This window comes from Tuber melanosporum, assembly GCF_000151645.1.
Source record: "Tuber melanosporum whole genome shotgun sequence assembly, scaffold_24, strain Mel28".
Classification (NCBI taxonomy): domain Eukaryota; kingdom Fungi; phylum Ascomycota; class Pezizomycetes; order Pezizales; family Tuberaceae; genus Tuber; species Tuber melanosporum.
This window is the reverse complement of record NW_003298908.1, coordinates 94,402-112,199: the sequence shown is the minus strand read 5'-3', so window position 1 is coordinate 112,199 and position 17,798 is coordinate 94,402. Positions and strand designations below refer to the sequence as shown.

General features: G+C 47.5%; 4 protein-coding genes; 1 reads left to right on the top strand and 3 right to left on the bottom strand.

Annotated features, from left to right (window-relative positions):
• Window positions 1-10,122: 10,122 nt before the first annotated feature.
• Window positions 10,123-12,058, bottom strand: GSTUM_00006055001 (uncharacterized protein; the record flags this gene model as incomplete). XM_002838218.2 has 3 exons in its annotated part: window positions 10,123-10,740; window positions 10,790-11,338; window positions 11,413-12,058. 3 exons carry the CDS (start codon window positions 12,056-12,058, stop codon window positions 10,388-10,390), a joined length of 1,548 nt encoding a protein of 515 aa, XP_002838264.1. The 3' UTR covers window positions 10,123-10,387.
• A 37-nt stretch (window positions 12,059-12,095) lies between these two features.
• Window positions 12,096-13,275, bottom strand: GSTUM_00006054001 (uncharacterized protein). XM_002838217.2 has 3 exons: window positions 12,893-13,275; window positions 12,328-12,837; window positions 12,096-12,264 (listed from the first exon to the last, which is right to left on the bottom strand). Exons 1-2 carry the CDS (start codon window positions 13,027-13,029, stop codon window positions 12,711-12,713), a joined length of 264 nt encoding a protein of 87 aa, XP_002838263.1. The 5' UTR covers window positions 13,030-13,275; the 3' UTR covers window positions 12,096-12,264; window positions 12,328-12,710.
• A 189-nt stretch (window positions 13,276-13,464) lies between these two features.
• GSTUM_00006053001 (uncharacterized protein) lies at window positions 13,465-14,286 on the top strand. XM_002838216.2 has 3 exons: window positions 13,465-13,756; window positions 13,806-14,112; window positions 14,169-14,286. Exons 1-3 carry the CDS (start codon window positions 13,553-13,555, stop codon window positions 14,198-14,200), a joined length of 543 nt encoding a protein of 180 aa, XP_002838262.1. The 5' UTR covers window positions 13,465-13,552; the 3' UTR covers window positions 14,201-14,286.
• A 1,573-nt stretch (window positions 14,287-15,859) lies between these two features.
• GSTUM_00006052001 (uncharacterized protein) lies at window positions 15,860-17,337 on the bottom strand. XM_002838215.2 has 1 exon: window positions 15,860-17,337. The coding sequence occupies exon 1, from the start codon at window positions 16,986-16,988 to the stop codon at window positions 16,113-16,115; it is 876 nt and encodes a 291-aa protein (XP_002838261.1). The 5' UTR covers window positions 16,989-17,337; the 3' UTR covers window positions 15,860-16,112.
• Window positions 17,338-17,798: the final 461 nt, after the last annotated feature.

Below are 17,798 nucleotides of genomic sequence, written 5' to 3'. Positions count from 1 at the left end.
CCCCATTCCCATTTCTTTTCTTTCTTCGTAAGGTTATAGAGTGGTTTTGCAAGCCTGGTAAATCCCTCTATGAACCTTCGATAAAAGTTGCAGAATCCCATAAAGCACTGAACATCCGTTTTGTTGTTTGGTTTGGCCCGGTCCCAAATGGCTGCTGTTTTAACTGGGTCAACCTTGACCCCACTTCGATTGATGATAAATCCCAGGTATTCTGTTTCTTCCTTATGGAATTCGAATTTTATTGGTTTGATCTTCATTCCTGATCCTTGTATTGCCGCCATGATGTTGCTGATATCTTTTTAGTGTTGTTGTATGTTTTCCGAATATATGAGTACATCGTCCAGGTATATGATGCAACATATGTCGAGGTACTTATTAAGTACCCTGTTGATCCATATCTGGAATGAAGCCGGTGCGTTGGTTAGCCCGAAAGGCATAACCAAGTATTCGAACATTCCGTATCTGGAGGCGAATGTAGTCTTCCATTCGTCTCCTGCCTTGATACGAATATTGTGGTATTCGTCTTTGATGTCGAGTTTGGTGAAATATTTTGCTGATCATAGTCTGTCCAATGCTTCCCCAATCAAGGGCAGTGGATATCGGTCTTTCTTGGTAACCAAATTGAGGGCCCTGTAGTCCACGCAGAGTCTCATTTTTCCGTCTTTCTTTTTGACGAATAGTATTGGAGATCCTCCTGACGCGAAAGAGTCTTGGATCCATCCTCTGTTTAGGTTTTGCTCGATATACTTCCTAAGTTCTTCGAGCTCTGCTTCCCCTAAGGGGTATAACTTCTTATAGGGAATTTCTTTTGTTTTTCCCGTTTTTTCGTCTTTGTCCAGCTGAATTTCGTGGTCGATTCCTGGTCTTCGAGGTGGTAGCTCCGTAGCTTCTTCTTCTTGGAATAGATTTGTGAATTGGTGATATTCTTTTGGAACCAATTCTTTCCATCCCTTTTTGCTTTGGTATTTCTTGTCCTGAATTGCTAGTTCTGTGCTGATGTTGATTTTTGCTATAACTGCTTTCTCGTCTTCGTATGTCCATTTGAGAATTCCTGTGGTATCTCCTCTTCGATAATATCGTCCAAAGGCTTGTGCTGTGATCTCTTTGATCTCAATTCTTTTTGTTGTATCGAGCTGGTTTTGGTCCGTACTTCCAAATCCCTTGTTTCCTCTCATGGTTTCTTCCAGTTGATCTACTTCATGCAGATCCTCTTTGTTGATTTTTTCGATTATCAACTGTGTGATTCGATCGCCTTTCTGGACTTGGTAGTCCTCTTGAGCTAGGTTGGCCAGGACCACTTCGATTTCACTGGTATAGTCGACGTCGCTCACTCCTGCCATGATTATGAGTCGGTGTTTGACTGCTAAACTACTGCGGGGTGCTATTCGTCCATAGGTGCCTTCTGGGAGTCCTATGGCTATTCCTGTTGCTATCGCTACCTGCCCGTTGGCTGGTATCTTGATTCATTCGTTGGCATATAGGTCATGTCCTGCTGCCCTTTTGGAAACCTTTGGTAGGCACTTTTGCCTCTTGGTCCGGTCTTTGTATCTGGACCCTCTTGTCTTGCTGCATCTCAGCAAACTTTGCATGCAAAGTTTCTTCTTCCACTTCTCGTATTGGTGTGGAGTAGACTACAGGTGAACTGTTGAGACATTGTGTTGCACATAGTTCACCTGTAAACGTCATCTTGTTCTCGTTCCAATCGATCGTTGGATTATGCTTCCGTAACCATGGCATCCCTAGGACTATCTCATAGTTCTTTAGATCTGCCACTTGAAAGGTTGCCGTTTCCCTATAGCTGTCCTAAGTGTCCTATGAGGTCACTGTCTGCCTGTATGGGTTATAGGACCCATAGCGCTTGGCTTTCCATCCGCTAGGTAGACTTGTCTTGCTTTCTTCGCTTGTTTGGTGTGGAGGCCGTATTTGTCGCATATTTCTTTATCGATGAAGACTTCCGTGGCCCCCAAGTCGAGCATTGCATATATTGTTGTTTCTTCTCTTTCTCTGTTGTATATCTTCGTCTTGATCATCACATGATCTCCATCTCCTTCTCCTCTTTGCGTGTGTAGTGCCGTGTAGTAGTTCGCTAATTTGATGGGTTTTCCAGGTCCACATCTTGGGTCTCCCAGACCACCGTTTACTGGGGACCCTCTTCGTTTTCCACCGGTGAATCATCTGCTATCATTTCACGGATGTTGCTTCTTTTCTGATTTTGGAAACGATTATTTCCAGTAGCTCTGTTTCCCTGATATCTGTTGTCCAGTCGGCTTCTGCATTCTCATATCCGATGCCCTGCTTTTCCACACCTTAGGCATAGTTTCCCATTCATTCTTCTGGCGTATTCTTCCTTAGACAGATTCAGAGCAGGCCCTGCTCTTGATTTGTCCAATTCCATTGGTTCGCCTGGTGGTAATGCTCGACTTTCTCCTTGAGGTACTTGCGGTTTGAAGGTCCCGTCCACATTCCTGGATGATTGGACCACCCTATGTGCTATAGTATTTTCCGAGTTGCTCTGAACCATGTTTAATTTGCTTTCTTTGTCGATTGCCCATCTTGCAAATCGTTTGGCTGTCGTATAGCGCAGGTCAGAGATTCCCCATGCCTCTCAGAGTCTCTCACTGCAGTTTCTCAGGAGGATGATGTAGAGAGTCGCGTCATCAAACTCAGCCTCGTATTCCAACAGTCGACATTCGTTCCAGTATGCTGAGAACATTTGTTTTCCTTGCTGGAGTTTTTCTAGCTTTCGTCTTGCTGTTTCTTTGGCGTTGGGGTCTCCAAATTGTTCAAAGAGTGTCGCCTTGAACTCTTCGTACGTGACCCATTCTCTCTGTTTCCTTCCATCTTGGAAGGGCATGATCCATTGTCCCGCGAGTCCTCTGAGTAGAGATTCCACATATGGAATCTTAATTTCATCATGGTGATCTCCGTATCCCTTAACTGCAAAATATCCCTCGCATTGCACTAAGAATATTCGTAGCTTATCTTCGGCTCCTTCGTATGTGTCGGGCTCCTTTGCTTTTGGTCGTTGAACATTTCCTTGCCCTGTATTTTGCGTGGCTGCAAGAAATGCCTGAAACTGATTTTCAGTCATTCCAAGTATGGTGGTTGCTGGTGCCGGAGCGGCTGGGGCCGGTGGCCCAGGTACTGCAGATCCCGATATTCTCTCGGGTCGTGGCGTTCCAGCCGGAGATCTATCGACTGGTGATCCTTTCTCTGAGGTAACTGGACGTGCTGCTCTCAAGGGTTCTGCTGAGACGTGATCTAGGGCGTCGCTGAATCCTCCTAGATTAAGATTTTGATCGTCGATGTCAATATCTCCTTCCTGATCTGGGTTGAAGGATGCCGTCTTGTATCGTTTGGCGTCGCACTAGGTGACGCTTTGTAATGTAACGATCCCTTCTCAGATAGTTAGTGCTTGGCAACGGGGAACGATACTTCTCTTCCTGTCCTCTTCTTTCTTTGTCTTACGATAGCTTTAGGCCTCTGCCTACGTTACCGATAGTACAAGATCCTTGTCTTCTACCGGGAACGCCTATCGTAAGCTTTCTCTAACTCTTCTTTGTAAGGCGCCTTCATTGGCGTAACGATAACGTTGCAATAAAGATAACGATCGTAAAGGTGTTTTATATTCGTTAAAGTAATAAGTAGGAAAAGTACTTAGAACAAAGCGTGAAGAACTTATCTTCCTTGGCCGCATCGGCCTCCTTATATAGCGTTCTTCCCGCCTTTAATCATGTGACCTAAAGTGGTCACATGTGTAAAACCAAATCAAAACAAACTAGTCATGTGACCAAAGTGATCACATGCTCAAAACCCATGACCTTATAGCAAGGTCATGTGCGAAACTCATAAACCAATCATAACGCAATAAACAAGTCATATGACTCGACTGAGTCATATGCACGAAACCCATGACATCATAATGAGGTCATATGCGAAACATAAATCATATGCGCAAGGCTTGCCCGTAAGGCACACTCATAAGGCATACTCGTCAGGCGCATGTCCCATGACTCATACTTGAGCCATGTGCGAAAACATCACAAATCCCGCACATAACTAATCATATAACCCGAATAGGTTATATGCGTGAAACAATAACATACCTGTGACTCATAACCATGTGTCACGTGAAAACCCTTTCCTCGCTAAGCCACGTTCGTGACAATGATAACCAATTTCTTAAGAAGTAGGCTACCAATTTGCTGACAGTTAGGAATAGGACCTATTGGATTTGGTAGCTGAACCATGTGCCAAAATTCTGGATCATCCACAGTGCATTCTGCTAACCCAGCAGAGAAAACTGCTCTTGCAACTTGAAGTTGAAATTCCTCCTTTTCTATTTGACTAAAACCTTTATGCTTTGCAAGTATAGTAATAAACTGTTGCTGACTGAAACCACTACCACTACCGCTTGCAAAACCAGAGGCAGGACTTCTTGGACGAGATTTTTTAATTTTCAACTCAATATCCAGAGTAGTAGTTCGATGCTTCAAACTGAGTGGTGTTGATCCTGGAATCGGCTACAAGCTGGTACTTCCTCTTCTATCATGCTGTATCCCACCCACTCTTCATTCATACTCTATTCCTCCCCCTACTCTTATAGTATTTATCCTCAATCCTAAACCACTAACTGTTCTTACAGGAACGGCACCGGTCTTGTCATTGTACTCTGGGTGTGGGTCTTCGCCATACTCTAAGGAGTAACAGGTATTTTTCACTACTGCTGTAGCATGGGGGCATCGTAGGAGGAGGTGGATTAACATGACCTTACAGTCACTCTGAAATGCTGATCCTTCTGCTATTGATGATTTGGCTAACTTATATTTAGATTACCCATCCATTTCCTTTAGAATTACATTTGACACTCACCCTCTTCTAACAGCCATATTTCCTCTTCAGCGGTGAGGATCCGGATTCCATACTCCTCTGGCTCTCTTCTCTGATCGGATATAGAATTTCCAGTGTTCTCCTGGAATGGGAGGCATGTTCGCGTGAAATTTGCTGATACTAAAACAGGTATGATCAAACTGGTACAATAGGATTCTTGGTAGATTTTTTTGCTAATTTACTTCTCTTTCCCCACTTCTGAGCAATGAATATTTCCCCCTACTTTTGCTTACTAAGACATTATAGAACCCCCCCTTCTATCCCCATTTTCAGAATCCCCGATTCAAACCCCCCCCCCTTCTAACCCCCCGAGTTCGATCACCGAAGGCCTTCTTTGCAACATTGGTGTTATGTATCATGCGGTGGCATACTGGAAGAAGTTGGATATGGGTGAGGTTGTTGGGCTACGGTTAGGAGTGAATGGGTGAGTGACTTGGTCACGGTTTTCTTTTGCAGTAGGTTATGGGCGTGCCCGTGCGGAGACAAGGCCAATGCGGGGATGGTCCCTCTTTTTACAACGTTCTGGTTCAGGGACTTTGTGCGAGGCTATAATGCTAGTACTGGTACTGTACTCTTCTTCCCCTTTGGTCTCTTCTGATGGTTGCCAGGTCGAAAGGTGTGTGAAACATCGATTCGCTTCTCGTGTTCATTGACCGTGCTAGGTTAATATTACGGTGCGTTGATCAATTACCGGTACCATGTTAATCTTCTCCTTTAGAAACCACCGGTTTGGCTACTGTATCTTCTGACTCTGAGCTCTCCTGAACGCCTCCAGAGCAGTAGAAGTCATCACCTGCAGAGCCCTATTTCATAACAATTCATTACTCCCAGCGCCCTCTACAACCACAAGACCACTAACATGCCAAAAATGTCATCGACATCTACTTAAGTACTCGAATACCGGTAATGAAAGGTCATCGATTTGTTGGTTCTTCAACTTTCCCGTTTTTTTTTTCCTCCCGACGCCACGGTAGGGGTTAAGATTGGTTCCTTAACTGGGGGGGGTGGAGTTTACACAGCTAAAGGAAGGAAAGTGGATTGTGGGAAATTGCGTTCGACGAGAAAAATACGAAATAGAAACTGCGAAATTCCAACATTGACCGCCTTTTCGAAATTGAGAGTTATAATAGCTTGGGATAAGGAACTTTTCCTGGCCACTCGCCGGCGACTCATCACGCTGTACGAGTACGAACTACGAAGTACCTTGCCTCCTCAATTACTCTTGCGGTGCTACCGTCGCGTGCAATTGGGATCCAATACCATAAAAAACTCGTTAAATCCAGATCTCAACGGTCTAAACCACAATAGGCTTAGCGGAGCAGGTCACTAGAATAACGAATTACCAGTTGATGAGATCCAGCATGCTCAACCTTCCCCGAGCTATACTCCGTCCGGAAAACGCTATTCCTTCTCGGGGCGTTTTGTTTCCGATCGAGGAGATCCGAGCCCGATAGGCGATGGATGGATTTAACGAGTTTTTACAAGCACGTTATATCCTTGGCCACGAGCTTGCCGTCACTTGCATTGTTACCAGTTTTGGGCTGGGAGGTGTGTTCATGGCTTGGGCTCCGTGTGCTCCATCATCCTGTCACGATATATTGCCCGATTAACGACGATCTGGTACTAGGATGTGTTCGGGTTCAATGGGGTGTGATTGAAAACGCCGACGAGAGGTTCCACCTCGATCACCGTGTCCACCCCACAGTCCTTTAAAAACCGCCTTTAGCATTCAAGGGCATCGAATAGGTGTGGCGGTGCGCAGGGAGTGAATGATTTCGCGGGGGTCGTGCACGAGTATATTACAACCGAGTGGCCGGGGACTGGCACGGGCGTCGCGCGTCTCAAGCATAACGGTGGAATGAACGGTGGAAGTATCTGAACGACCCCGTCATTTCCTCGCCTGGAACCCGGCTCCGGCCGCCACAAGCGCAACCAAAAGGTCCCTGCCCAAGATCGCAGACACGAGTGATGTCTCGTGCTACAATATATAATATATTTCCAAGTCTTTGCCCGATGCTGCGCGAAGAGGGGCCCAAAAGGCTCCGATCGAAAATGAATTGCCTCGCCAGATCCACCCCACCGCCCCTCCAAACTCCAAGCATCGTGGGTGTCAACCCTATTGCGCTGTATCGAATAGATCAAATCGAAATTTTGGACAAACTTTTGGAAGGAGCCTGGGCTTCACTGGGACTAGTACCATACAAGTTCTTTGAATGATCCCATGTGCCTACCCATATCCGAGTGTTTTGGGAAAGTACAGCAAGTTCAATTTATGGGGCTATCATGCTGGGATTGCGGGGCCAAATCAAAACATTTTCGTACTGGAAAGTCTTATCATACGGCATTCGGAATTTATATTATAGTTGCCCCCCCGAATATAAGGAGGGGAAACAATTATTGTTTCCTCTTTCTTTCTTTCTATTGATCCCCATCGCAGGGCTCGCCCCTGCTGGATTGCCTATCGTACTTGTATACGGCATGCAGTTGTGCGGTTAGGAGATATGCGCCCGCGCGGCACATGGTTTTGGGTGCGCGGCGAGTTAGGCGCACAGCAATGGTTTGTCGCTTTCGCATCATAGGATTATTGGTTTTGCTAATATCGGCTGCCATCGGGCAGTATGTATTTGGTATTTCAGGTATCGGGACAGCGCTAGATTGTTTGGGATCGAGGGGGATCATGACTTGTCGGGATGCTCGAGCCGGAGTTATATCTCCAACTTATCGATCTTCCATCGCACTATCATTCCACGCCACCCCCTTACATCTATCCCCTCCGTGATTCCACCCTTGCCGCTTCACCCTTTGGCGCTTTCACCGGGTTTCTTCAACTCCCAGGCATATACAGTCCAGAATCGAAATTCTACCACTCCTAGCAAGGCAGATATCCTCCTGACACACACCCTTATTGAAGAAAGCCGGGGTGTTCGATATCCCAGTCTATCCCGATGGGGCAGGTTTTTTCTTAATTCTCCTGCCCCACGTGGTGGATCGGTCAATAATATGATTATCCGGTGCATGTAATCTATTAGGTAAACCAGGGGAGTTTCAAAATGCAATGCCTTATGCAACCAAGATTAGGGTTATTTATCGCCAGGCAAGTATGAAAATATTATGATATGATAGTCCAAGTCTTTCTCCGGTATGTACCGGGTTTAGTCATTTTCTGAGTTACAGATATTTCCTTCGCTGTTTCCAAGCATAAAGTAGAGTATGATGCAAGGAGAGTGTGAGTGAGTGAGGGAAACGCTTAGACACTGAAAACAAATCCTATTCTTGCATGAGTAATAAAATCTCAGAAAAAAAAAAATCCTAATTCTGATTATATAATGCATCCCACCCTGAAACGCCGCTGGTTTACCTTATACCTTGCGCGCACTATATCATACTGGTATGATATTGTAAAAGTATGGGCGGGGAATTGGAACCCGGGGGGATGGAGGGAACGGGGGCTGGTTGGTTCTGGGTTGTCATGACCGCTACTGCGTTGGCTACGGTGGGCGTTTCACCCAATATCATACCGGCACTGTAGGTCTCACTCAGGTCATCTAGGGGCGGTCAGCTGTCAGCATTGAGTTATCCCAACATTGTAATCATGTCAGCATTTTTTTCATCAAGTTTCCTGCAATTGTCTACGGTATCGTTATTTACGCTTCTCGGGGAGTAAGTTAGTCCTCACTGTGGGAAGTTTCCCAACTGAATTTTTTTTTTTTTAGAAATAATTACTAAACACTTTGCGAAAAATCATTCATATACATTTTTTCCTCAAAACCCTTTATAGAGGAGTGCTTGTAATGACATAAACTCCGCAGCCACCGCCGTGGGAAAGAATGCCTATCCTGCCCCCTGGTGGATTTTTATTTTTATTTTTATTTTTTTCTCGTCTGGCAACTGTCGCTTTATTAAACTTTGAATGTGTCGAGCAGCATATACGCCCTCAAGGGAAGGATGATTGTAAGGATTAATCACTGATATTGTATGATAGGGCAATCAGCACGGTCGGAATGTGGCATCTGTAGTGAAGAAGGGTAAGTATGACTGGGAGCAGGAGAGGGAATTGGGAAGGAGTGGGGGGGGGGGGGTCAGGCACTCGTACGTTGATGAGTGTATGGTATTAAAAAAGAGTGCTGTGATATCGTACAATGTTCGTAGCTAATATAAATTAATCCCCTTTGGTAGGGAATCGAGTCAAACTCTCTCGTCGGGTATTACATAACTTTCACATTTCATACTCTAATTCACAATATGCGTAGTTTCTATTCCTTGCACCAGCACACCTGAGTATGATGCACGATTATTTGCCCCGCCGGGCTCCTTCTCGTTGCTTCATCGTTAAGATTATGATCACCGATACACTCGGTAAGGTATCTTGAAGAGTATGGGGCATCATACTTCCACTTTTTTTTACATTGAGTCACCAATGGTCACTCGGGAAAATGCTCGTGCTCCGCCGATATGGGTGGCCCGGGTTTTGATTGAAATGGATGGGTTCGGGTTAGCCGGGCATCATTGGGCTGGATCTGGGTGCCAGGTTCGGGGGTGCTCCCGACGCGGTGGCTGTCCATTGCGAGGTTTGATTTGGGTTGAGTGTTACTAAAAACTGGGGGAGTTTTTTTTCCTCCACTTGTTTCTAGTTGAGTTGCTTGGCATAGAATAGAGAAAGGGCGGGCAAATGAAATTTATAGAAGCCAAGGAAAGGAGGGGTTTCGGTAAGTGTGGGGTTTAGTCAATCTATATGAATCCTATGTAGCTCAAGTGGTAGGGTGCTTGTGCTATGAAGGCTACGATATGTATGATAGGGAGAAGCCATGTAACTTCTTTAGGGTTAATCTGTCATCTGAAGTATGGTATGATATTATGAAGCAAAAGGCTACCATCCATGGTTGGGAGAGCACGTATCATGTTCCACCATTCCAGGGTTCTGTAGATGTTCTGAAAGAGGTGCTCAAACGGAAAAAAACGCTCTGGTGAAAGAGAAAATAGAAGGAAGGCCCTTCTGTACCCCGTTTCCCCATCACAACCCGTGAACCCTGCCCCCGTGTGCGCAGGGGCTGCTAGGAGAAATGATACCAAAGCCGTGCCCCTGGCTTGTTCTGTAAATGGCATGGCATTCTTAACCCGGACATATCATACTTGAGGTTGCACCCGCCTGCTAGGTGCCAAATGCGACCAGCCACAGCTAGAGATCTGGTTGTAATTTTTGTTTACTCGACTCACGAACGATACTGCAAAATACAAAGAGGAAGGATACAAAGATCTTATCCGTATTGCTAGAATATCTAAACACTTGTGAGAGAATCCTGTTATGTACCAGTATTCACAGTATGATAGCCTGTTTCGGCCAATCCGTCCCAGCCCCAGCCGTGCACCCATAGATTTCCGTGACCTAACCTAACCCAGCCATTCCCAGAAACACCCACATGCAAGAAAAGGTCAAAGATGCAGGAAGGAAAGGAAAAGAGAAGAGGAAGAAAGAAAAAAAAATCCACAGAAACCCATCTTACTTCGCCCTGATAATCTCCCTGTTCAATAGACCCCGCAACTCAGGGCTAACATTCGGTACAATCTCTCCATCTCGCCCCTCAACATCCTTCCCCTTGTTCACTGCAGCCCCGGACGTCAGTGCCGTACAGCTGCTCGAGGAGCCTTCGCCACAAGTGCTCTCCACTCTCCGCTTTCTCATTTCGCCACTTCCCTCCCCGGGCGCGACAAAACCGCTTTTACGATCTGCGGCATCTACGACCCGTTGGAATTTGTGGAATAGCGCTTCGGCGCGGACCCGGGTTGAGGATAGCTCTATAGTTGTGGAAAGCTCGTTGATATATTTTAGCACTTCGTCAAACTGTTTTAGATCTGCTCTAGAATTAGCGTAATTCATCACAATAGCAAAGGGATAACTTACGGTCCATGATGACATCCCGATGCCTTTCAAGTATTGCCAAGGCGATGAACAGGTGAAATTGGCTGCTGAGGAAATTTGTCCACATTGTCTCCCAAAGCCTGAGCACGTCGTCCCACTTGAATTCCCGCTTGTACCAAACCAATAGCATTCTGAAAAAGAAGAAAAAGTTGGTCGAGTCCGCACTCTCTAGATATGCATATAATTTTGGATCCATGAGCTGGACAAGATGATCCAACACTACGAGCTGCGCCCTCATCCCTGTTTGATCCCTCAGGAAATTTCGCTCCATCCGCCCCATGAAGCCAACAAAGGCCCAGAAGGCTGCCGCATCGTCTTGCAATACCGCGTAGATGGGCGCCAAAAGATCACTCATACCCTGCACATAACCGAGCTCGGTATTGTACTCATTATATGTCAATAACATATCCTTCATCTGCTCCAAGTGAACGTTGGTGCCAGTTTCGGCGAACGGAGAATCAGGGTCTGGGTGAGGAATATCCTCACCAGCAAAGATTGGCACGCTACGGTCAGTACGGTGAACATCCTTCTCTGTATTTTGTACCGCAAGCGCTCAATCAGTTTAGTTGTCCTGCAGCATTGTAGGATGGGTCAATAATACACACCGATACGATTCTTCTGGTCCCTCCAGTACTCATTGTTGTTTCTCCTCTCTAAATCATCCCACCACTTCCCCTTCAATCGAACATACTCGTCTCTCTTACTGTTCATCAGAGCGATACGCTCATCCTTGGTGCTATCCCAAGGGTAAACATCCAATAGCCACAGCCAAATTTCTTTCCTTGCAGCCCCGGGCTCCACCCCACCGTGGAATATACGCTCCTTGACCTCGTTGACCGTAATGACTAATTTTCCGGTTTTCGGGTCAAACCACTTATTCCATTCCTCCAACGATACTGGCTTCCTCTTCTCTGAATCCAATTTGGTACTCTTGGACTCGAGATCTAGAATCTCAAACTCCCCAACTGCCGAATCCTCCAACTCAAGTGCATCCCTATTAGCCCAGACAACCTGGTGGTCTTGCTGCCTCTCCTTCTCGCTTTGCTCTGCAATTCCCATAGCCCACCGCGCAAGGTAAAGCCTAGCGGAATCGAACTCATCCTGGAGATTGACCACATCGGGATTCTTCAAAAGTCTCCTGACCTGTGGTGGAACCTTTGGGGAGTCAAGGATATCCTCTGCAGTCCTCCGAGTAAACCTTGTAACACGGGAAATCTTTTCTAGGAAACCCCACCGTGCCTCTTTAAACATCTTTGTAAAAGGATCCATACCAGCTCCGCCGGATGCTGAACTTTCTCCTGCGTGGCCCACTGTAACGGGTTTCGAGCCGAATGATACGAGATCCTCTTGGCTAGGCTCGACAAGATAAACGCTTGGCTCCACTTCACTCCTCTCGACCCTTATATAACGCCTGAGCCACCTAAGCACCTCGTCTCCGCCCCAAAACAAGCCACCCCCTTCACCAAATGGATCAAAATTAGCCTTAGCCCGTTTCTTTGATTGAGCGATTGTCGACGCACACTCCGAATCATGAAAGAATAACGCGGGGAAAGAGTCGCCAGCACGCGTATTAATGACGACACTTCCCCACCACCACCCCAAATTCGGAGGCCGAATGAGCAATGAATAAATCTCCGAGACCGGAACGGCGAATGCGTAATTCCCAACGCACGACATTCCCGGAGCGTATACAGTCGCTGGTGGCGGAGGCACCAAGTAGGACTGCCGGGGTGGCCCCTCAGCATCAATAAGATCTACCTTGACATAAGTATCATAAGCATCTCCGAGTGTCGATTCCGGTAACCAGGCCAGAAGCAACGTGGTCGCGACCGCAGGCGGGGTCGAGGGAGCATCGCTCGGGGGAGGTTTTTGTTGAACAAGGGCTACGAAGCCAGGTATATTATCAATTTTCGAGGGCGTTGGGTGCACATAAACCTACACTCCAAAAGAATGTTAATTTCAAGAACATCTTAAAAGCGTGGATGGCATAGGATAAAATGCTCCAATAATTTCTTGTTTCAACATATCTCCTGTGTAACCAGCAGTCAGAACAAGGCAAACAAACTCGCCTTTGATTTTGAGTACAATAGCTTGACACTCCGACTAGTGCTCGTGTTCGTGATAGTACTATATCCGTTCTCGTCATCGTCGGAGATGTCGTAGTAGGAAGCTGTGGGAGAGGCGGGAGGAGTGAACTTGCGTGGAAATCTCGAGGAAGACATCTGATCAAAGGCTGACCAACAAAGAGTTGTGACAAACGGAAGCAGGAAGCGGGAAAGCAACAGGTATGATAACACTACAAGTTCCTTATATACTTATAGCTACCAAAGCGGGGTTCGGGGTAACAGTGGAATCTTTTTGCCTTAATCCTTCAGACGACGACACTGCTGCGGTCGAGGGTGGCGAATGAAAGAGTGAGAGATGAGAACAGGGCCCTGTAAATTTACCGGTTTCGAGCGAGTTGGCTTCCCTAGACTTTTGGCTGGAGGTTAGGTGGTGGCGGGGCATATGACGCGTGTGTTAATTCAGCCACATTTTCCTGGAATGGAGCGGTTCAGCGCCGCAGGGGGTTATCAGACCACAATCTACTGTGCTTGGTACTGTACAGCACAGTATTGTACCGGTACTCTAGTGCCTAATCCCCGCTAAGGTCCAACCTTCCCCCCACTAAACTTCTACATTCTCAGCCTCAACCTTTTATTCATTCCCCCTAGAAAGCATAGAAAAGAACCACAAATACAAGGAATGTCTTCCTCCGAAGCGGATAAGGAAGCCGCCGAGAGGGAAGCCGCCGAGCAAGCTGCCTTGCCATACCAGTGGAGACAGACCATTGCCGAAGTCGACGTTACCATTCCGGTTCCGCAAGGTACTCGCGCTAGGGATCTGGTGGTGGAAATCAAGTCCGAGTCGTTGAAGGTTGGGTTGAGGGGACAAGAGCCCATCTTGGAAGTTTGTCCCCTGTGATCCCGCCGTTATGTCACTTGTTTACTGGTGGTAGGGCAAATTTCCCAAGCGTATCGTCCTCGACGAATCAACTTGGTCTCTTGAGGACCAAAAGTCCGTCGAGGTCCATCTGGAAAAGGTTAACAAGATGGAATGGTGGGCCCACGTTCTTACCCACCATCCTCAGATCGATACCTCAAAGATTCAACCCGAGAACTCAAAACTTGGAGATCTTGATGGGGAGACTAGGGCTATGGTCGAGAAGATGATGTACGACCAGCGCCAGAAGGAGATGGGCAAGCCCACCAGTGATGAGGAGAAGAAGATGGAAATGCTGAGGAAATTCCAGCAACAACACCCTGGTGAGTTGGCTATTGCTGGCATTCGGTTGATTGATGTGTGATACTAATGAGGACAGAAATGGACTTTTCCAATGCAAGGATGGAGTAGCAGATATCCGCTCGGGCTACTTATGCATAGCTAAGTGTTGGTTAATCGCTTGTCGGGAGCACTTAATAAACGAACAAGTGAACATATCTGTGAATCTAACTCTCAAATGATATCCGCTCCGGGGCCTTGTCTTGGGGCCCTGTGCAGCCGCTACGGGAACAAGTGGAAAACGAGGATATTCTCTAGCTACAAACTTTCCCGAGTTACAGGCATTATCCTTCCTCTTTTCCCTTGGTTGATGTGGCCCCTGTTTTCACTTGGCCACGTAATAACTTTCTTCGAGTACCGTAGATGGACGGTGCCCAACTGGTATCATACTCGTAAAGGCAGGCATCAGTCATTCCACGCCACCATAGCCACACAAGCCAGTTCCCATACATGTAACAGATAGTGCCCATGAAAACAAGAACTCGCCAGAGCTTCGACTCATGAAACCGACACCACTGCCCAGACGGCACCCACGTTATCCCACGTTATCCTACTTACGTGCCCATTACCCAAAAAACCCGCAAGCCACAACCACAACCTCACAACACCGCTCAAGCAAGCCCACCGCAGCTACAGAGCCACAAGTATCCCCTCATTGAAATCCAAATTCTCATCCCAGAACCCACTCACCCAGCGAACAAATCCACAACCCCACACCGCACCCTCACACATTCCCCGCTATCTATATGATATGATACCGGCCCCTCCACAGAGGGGCCCCAAACATCTGCCATGAACGAAACCTCAACACCACTGACCCACCGTGCCCCCGAAAACCCCCGAGGGAAAAAAAAAAAGGAAAGAGGTGAGTACGATATTCGTCAATGCATACGCGGCGCTTGCGTAACACACAAGCAAAGCACCCAGACGATGTCCATCCATCCCATCCCATCGTAAATTTAATACAGACGGATACATGTGTGGGACCGGACCGGGCCGTAAGGAGGTGCTTGCAAGACATCCATATCACAGCCAGTCAGTGGTGGTAACGGTTATGAAACCTGGATGACGGCTAGATTGTTTTCGTGTGGGTAGTCACCGGGAGGGAGCCTTCAAGGGAGGTCAGATATGTGCGCCGGTATCGTGCGCACGATACAAATGGTGTGTGGCTGTTGAGGCTGCGGGAACTTCCCCGCTAGAGATCAGGACCGTTATGATCTCTGCTATTTGGTCATGGATACTCACTCGATATATCCCTCCCGCCAGGAATCTTGCCGGGGGGTTGGGTTGGGTTATATGGTTTTTGAAGTCCCGGTGTTTTGTTTTTTATAGCGCCTGAGCGGGCGAACTCAGATCCATCGATTGGCGGCGGTTGAGGTTGATATTAGACTAGGTTGCTACTGGAGTATCTGGGCGGCGCGTGTGAGAATGAGTCTAAGCGATAGGATGGCATGCTTGGATACAGCTGTGGTAAACTGGCGGTGGAAGATGGGATGGAGGTAAGCATATTCTTGACCATTGGGGGGGTTTCGACAATGTTGGGTGAGGGTAGGGTAGGATGTATACTTTAGTATCATACGTCGTACGGACTTCCGCCAACGGCGAGATAGCTCGCCCCCCGGACTCAGCAGCTAATTTATCAAAACACTCACATACCGGCTCCGGCTATTTATATCGTGCTTACGCCCACGCCTCTCGCTCCAACGTATCTAGAAGCCAAGGACTCTCATGGAAAGAAGAACATTCTCATGTCTCATTATCATCCCCAGTACCCTAGATATCCAACATAATAATCTCAAACACGCAAAACCGGTACACAAAGACATTTTTGAAGGAGAGACGGTATCAAGGAGTATGGAGAAAAGGAGAGAAGGAAAAAGTGTTACTCCAGAAGTGATATTTTCTTCCGTATCATATACAATCAAAAGGGAAGGAGGAGAGAAAAAAAAGAAGCAGCAAAATTTGTCTGGTCAAGTTGCTCTGTTTAATAGCCTCCACGATTGCCGCCCTGCTGCCTCATCATACCAGGTCCTGTCGGGAGGCCGATCCCCAGCTTCCCGCGTCGGAGATTATTACTACTACCTTGAGACCCGCTGCCGGAGGACCCAGCTGGTGTGAAGCCCGGGCTGAAATTGTTTCCATCGTAACCGTCGCTGTAACTGCCACCACTCCCGCTGTACCCATCGTCCCAAGGCATCTCTGACTGCCCATAAGATCGTCCCCCGCCTCCACCGCCGCGCTGTTGACCGGATGGCGGGCCCTGAGGCGGCCTATACGAACCGCCATTATTCCTCGGCTGCTGCATAGACGGTGGCAATGGCATTTGCACAGACGAAGGTGGGGGCTGGGAAGGCTTCGAGTTATTCGGTGGCGGAGACGCGGTCCTACCACCCCACAACCTCTCTTTAATCCTCTGCTGGGCCGTCATCGCAACTCCCGCTGGCCCTCCTCCATTTCCCCTCCCACCGCCTTGCGGCGGCCTATCATCGTCACCAGGAAACAGCCCATGCTGCTGTACCGGCTGCTGGCGAACCCCAAACACTGGTCGCTGGCCGCCCTGTGGCGGCGGTGTATCCCATATATCGCTCAACGTCGCATTCGCATTCTGCGGCCCACCGCTTTGCTGTCCCCGCCCCATCATTCCTGGCCTCTGCTGGCCGTAATTGTTCCGGAGGTTCTGCGGCGGGGGCGGACCCCCGCCGAGCCAGTCCGGGAGCTGTTGTCCTTGCTCTTGGTAGTAGTTCCTGAGAACGCGGGAGATGTGGGAGTCGTCTTCTGAGTCCCCGTCTTGCTCGTCGATGCCACGAAGGGTCTGGTAGCGAGATTTTGTGGCGGTAAGAATGGTGGAGAAGTAAGACATTTTTGTTTTTTGTTGTTTAGTGAGTCGCGGACGAGTTGTAGTTGGTAGGATAGCTGAGTGTGTGCGGTTGGATGGTGCAGACAATGGCCTCCCTCCACCGGCTTGACTTGCGAGTAGTGAGTGAGTGGCAAATGAAGGTGGAGGTGAGTTAAGGGGCAAGGTGGTGTGATCTCGTAGGGAGGGAGGTGATGTGTCTGTGCGGCAGTGGTTTTGTGTAAAGTGTGGATTCTGAAAGCTTCAGACCAATTTCAGGAGCTCTCAGGGAGGCTCCGGTGTATGGACGAAAGGACCCTACTCGAGTATTCTATCTGTTTTCGTTGCGCGGGCGTAACAGCGATGTTTGTGTCCGTGGTGAAGGAGGCAGGAAGGAGAAGATCAGGACAGGTATTTTTAACGGGGCGGGTATGTCTCATACTAGGGATATTCAAAGTTGAAAAAACGCAGCTTTCATACAAGCTTGGCACAACCAAAAACAGCCAATTTACCATTACTATAATTCTATTTTTTCATGTTGGGCAGCAGGTAAAAGGTCCATCCCTGCATACGGTACTCGTAGGTAAAAGGTGTGTAGAGTAAAGTATCATAAGACAAGAAATAACACAGATTACATCTCCAGAATCTGATATCAGCAAAAAAAAAAGTTCGCCTATTATCCCGATCACAAGATATATGGTTGATAAAACACAATCCCACTACTCGTACTCGCATCCTTTTCTTTTTTTCTTCCTGTTGTACTTCTAGAACCTTCTTTTGCTTTTCTTTAGTTTTCTAGATTCTTTAAACTGCTAACTTAAAGCCTCCACATCCACA